Source organism: Carlito syrichta, unplaced genomic scaffold (assembly GCF_000164805.1).
Source record: "Carlito syrichta isolate Samal-C Ts95f unplaced genomic scaffold, Tarsius_syrichta-2.0.1 Scaffold143912, whole genome shotgun sequence".
NCBI classification, from domain to species: domain Eukaryota; kingdom Metazoa; phylum Chordata; class Mammalia; order Primates; family Tarsiidae; genus Carlito; species Carlito syrichta.
In genome coordinates, this window is record NW_007088008.1 from 92,198 (window position 1) to 96,863 (window position 4,666).

The window sequence follows — 4,666 nt, forward strand, 5'->3', positions numbered from 1 at the left end:
AAGGATCACCAGAGTCCAGCAGGTTGAGGCTGCGGTGGCTGGGAGCGGCCACTGCACTCCAGTCTGGGTGACAGAGTGAGACTCCAATTCAAGAAAAAAAAATTGAATATAGTTGAATTTAAGTGTATTATCACTATGTCATAGACACTGATCCCAGACTACTCTAATAGCTATATGTTGGTAATGAAAACTTGACTTAGCACCAAATGATAGTAATAATTTACAGATCTAGTGTCCCATGTTTTTCTTATGGGGATATAAAATTAACACCTATGGAAGGAGAAATATAATATGGATATAGTAGTTCTTTTTTTTTTTTTGAGTTGGAGTCTCACTCTGTCACCCAGACTGGAGTGCAATGACCACTCCCGGCCACCGCAGCCTTGACCTGCTGGGCTCCGGTGATCCTTCCGCCTCAGCCTTCCAAGTAGCTGGAACTACAGGCGCGTGCGCTACCATGCCCGGCTAATTTTATTTTTTTTCATTTTTATTGTAGAGATGAGGTCTTGCCAAGTTGCCCAGGCAGGTCTCAAACCCACGAGCTCAGGCAATCCACTCACCTCAGCCGCCCAAAAGCGCGGGATTACAGGCTGAGCCACCAAGCCTGGCTGAATATAGTAGTTCTTGTCTCTGGAAAGGAGAGGTGCCTAGAATTGGGAGGCCTAGACAGGAAGACAAATGAATGAGACTGAGTTGTCTCATTCCTTTTATGGTTTTTTGTTCCCAGTCTCAGGAGGAATCTAGGAGAACTTAATGAAAGTTAAGTGAGAATCAAAAATAAAATTTGGAATACCAGATTTGTGAGGGACATTAAAGAAATTGGAATATTATCTTGGAAGAAAGAAGGTATTGCTGAAGTTCTCTTATCCTTTAAGAATATAAAGGGGGAAGGAAGTAAAAAATTTTTGAGCATACACTATGTGCCAGGTATTACTAGGTACTTTGTAAGTGTTTATGTTAACTGTGTTGTGTTCCACATAGGAAAGAATAGAGAGAGAATCAACTTTTATTGACACTGAATGGAATTCTTTTTAGACATCATGTTAGGGAAAGGTGGGTGGGGAGAAGGGACCGAGTTAGATAAGGGCAGACCTACCTAAATGCAAAAAATGCGTTTGCAAGCTTTTGTGAAGCCTCCTTTTGTCCTAGAATTTGGTTCCTCACAGATTTTTTTCTTACAGCCAATGAATTTCCCTGTTTGCCAAAGCAAGTGGCTTGGATACTGGCCACAAGTAAGGTTTTCATGTATCCAGAGCTACTTCCATTGTGTTCTCTGAAGGCAAAGAATCCCCAGGATAAGATCCTCTTCACCAAGGCTGAGGACAAGTGAGTGTTCACTCTGGGGGATCAAAAGAACAGAATATCTCAAGGAGAAGACATGGTTCTGTTGAGAAGCGTAGGGGACAGAAAGCATGTATAGTAAGACACGGACACAACAGACAAAAAGAAAGACAGTGTAGATAGACTTCTACGAGATATGCTTGTTCTACTGGTGCCAAATACTACTTTTTGGGGGATGCCACACACATCTTTGAAAAGTTTAAATCATTGTTTTATCTTTTAGTTATTGTAAAACCAATCTTACAATACTATTAAGGGAATATTACCACAGGATAAAAATTTGTGTCTGTTATCCTACCACCACAAGACAGTGGTTTTTCTCCATGCATTTCTTATGTGACTGCTGTTAAATGTAAGTAATTTTGTGTTTTGATTTTATTGTGTAACATCACATCTTGAAATTGTTTTTCTGTGCTGTAACCTGTAACATTGTCTTTGGCGGGGTTTTTTTTGAGACAAAGGCTTACTTTGTCACCCGGGCTGATGTGCAGTGGTGTGATCATAGTTCACTGCAGCCTCACACCCCTGGAGTGAAACAATTCTCCTGATAACTGAAAATTTAGGTGCTCACCACTACACCTGGCTAATTTTTACATTTTTATTAATTAATTTATTTTGAGTCCAGTTCTCGCTCTTATTACCCCGGCTGGAATGCAGTGTTGTGATCCTGGCTCACCATACAGCCTCAAACTCCTAGACTCAAGCAGTCCTACCACCTCAGCCTCCCAAAGTAGCTGGAACTACAGGTGCGCACCACAGCACTCAGCTGAATTTTTAATTTTTTTTTTTTTTTTTGAGTTGGAGTCTCACTCTGTTGCCCAGACTGGAGTGCAGTGGCCGCTCCCGGCCACCGCAGCTTTGACCTGCTGGGCTCCGGCGATCCTTCCGCCTCAGCCTTCCTAGTAGTTGGAATTACAGGCACGCGCTACCATGCCCGGCTGATTTTTTATTTATTTATTGTAGAGATGAGGTCTCGCTACCCAGGCAGGTCTCGAACCCGCGGACTCAGGCAATCCACTCACCTCAGCCTCCCACACGGGATTACAGACTGAGCCACTGAGCCTGGCTGAATTTTTAATTTTTTATAGTGAAGATGTCTCCCTGAACTCAAGCAATCCTCCTGCCTTGGCCTCCCAAAATGCTGGGATTATAGGCAGGAACCACCACGCCCCAGCCATTGTTATTTATCTTTCAATATTTTTTTGTTTTTGTTTTGTTTTTGGTTTTTTTTTTTAGTTTGAGTCTCACTCTGTCACCCAGACTGGAGTGCAGTGGCTGCTCCCGGCCACTGCAGCCTCGACCTTCTGGGCTCCGGTGATCCTTCTGCCTCAGCCTTCCAAGTTACTGGAACTACAGGCACGCACTACCACGCCTGGCTAATTTTTTTGATTTATTGTAGAGATGAGGTCTCACCAAGTTACCCAGGCGGGTCTCAAACCCGCGGGCTCAGGCAATCCATTCACCTTAGCCTCCCAAGGCGCGGGATTACAGGCTGAGCCACTGAGCCTGGCTGTTATTTATCTTTTAAAACAATATTTAAAAATCCTATGATAGTCCTTTTGTTGGCCATTTTTTCCCACTCGTTTTGCCATTTTAAGTGTGGTTTCACCAAGGATATTTGTACGTAGAGCTTTTTACAATCTTACTAGTTTATCCTTGTGGGTAAATTCCCAAGAGTGTGATTGTTTGATAAAAATTACAAGCACATATAGCTCTTGACATGTATTGACAAACTGCTGTCAGCAAATATGTACATGTGTAACCGTAAATGAATATGTTATGTTGGGTAGTACTCATGCTGGTTTAATTTGTCTGGTAGGCTACCTAGTATTCATTTTACATTTGCTTTTTTAGAATCATTCTCCTTTCTTTGTATTCTCTTTTGAACTGTGTTTTGTGAGTATAAAGCTCATTGTGATCTGACATTTATTAATGATTTGTGCCTAGTTTTTCTTTTTCCCACTTAATTGTGAACTCCTGTTTGATTTCTATTCACAGTATTTATTAGCCCTCAGTAAATGTCTGAAATTTTCTGTTGAGTAGTCATCAACTTGTATAAGAATTCAATGTAGGAAAAGTAGATTATGAAATTTGTGGAGTTATCTGGGGAGGCTTTTCAGAAGAAAGGACTGAAGTGAGATTTGGTGTCATTGCTCCTTTCTCAGTTTGTTAGCTTTAGGACTGAAGCATTTTGAAGGGACTGAGGTTCCTAACCCTCTAATCAGCAAGTACCTTCTGACCTGCAAGACTGCCCGCCAGTTGACCGTGAGAATCAAGAACCTCAACATGAACAGAGCTCGGGACAACATCATTAAAGTGAGTGCTCCTGGGCCTGTTCCCCTAGGACCCTGTCCTGTGTGCATGTGTCTTTTCTTTTTCCTCCTTGTAGTCTCAAAGAAGAGAGTCCTTTTGTCCAAGGCTAATTCCTCCCACTTGTGTACTGGTTTAATTCCCCTGTTGCCTTTTCAAGAACACTGATCCTTCTTCTTCTCTCTTATGGATATTTCCCCTAAATATGGAATTATTTAAGTCTTAAAAGTTCACAAATCGAGGCCGGGTGTGGTGGCTCATGCTTGTAACCTCAGCACTTCGAGAGGTGGAAGCAAGAGCACTGCCTGTACCCAAGGGTTCGAGACCAGCCTGGGTAACTTGGCAAGACCTCATCTCTCCAGTAAATGAAAAAATTAGTGCGGTGTGGTGACAGGTACCTGTTGTTCCAGCTACTAGGAAGATTGAGGTAGAAGGATCTCCTGAGCCCAGCAGGTTGAGTCTGTGGTAACCATTAGTGTGCCACTGCACTCCAGCCTGAGTGACAGAGTGAGACTCTGACTCAAAAAAATAAAAAATAAAAAAAGGGTTCACAAATTCATGTTTCCCCCAGTCATATACTTTCTCTTTAACTTTCTGGAAATGGTAGACAGTACTCCACTAACATGCTTTGCCTTAAATCTTCTTTTTTGTTTAGATATTTATATCAATGTCATATAGTATATACTTTAAAGAGTCAAATAGGTCTACAAAGAATGTTATGAAAAAAATGTTTGTTTTCCTGGTAACCTGGATTTTTGGGGTAATGGTGTATTTACCTTTGTATCTAGGTAGATGCGTTTTTTTTTTAAGTTGGAGTCTCACTCCATTGCCCAGGCTGGAGTACATTGGCACACTCCTAGCCACCACAGCCTCAACCTGCTGGGCTCCGGCGATCCTTCCGCCTCAGCCTTCCAAGTAGCCAGAACTATAGGCGCGTGCTGCCACGGCCAGCTGATTTTTTTTTATTTATTGTAGAGATGATGTCTCACCAAGTTGCCCAGGTGGGTCTTGAACC

General features: G+C 42.3%; 1 protein-coding gene across 2 annotated transcripts in view; it reads left to right on the plus strand.

Annotated features, from left to right (window-relative positions):
* GON4L (gon-4 like) overlaps positions 1-4,666 on the plus strand; it is a 72,537-nt gene that overhangs the window by 55,795 nt on the left and 12,076 nt on the right. For both annotated transcript variants that reach the window (XM_021708706.1, XM_021708707.1), the window contains 2 exons: positions 1,182-1,326; positions 3,507-3,657. In XM_021708706.1, the coding sequence (XP_021564381.1) occupies positions 1,182-1,326; positions 3,507-3,657 (296 nt within the window). The remainder of the gene's footprint in view (positions 1-1,181; positions 1,327-3,506; positions 3,658-4,666) is intronic.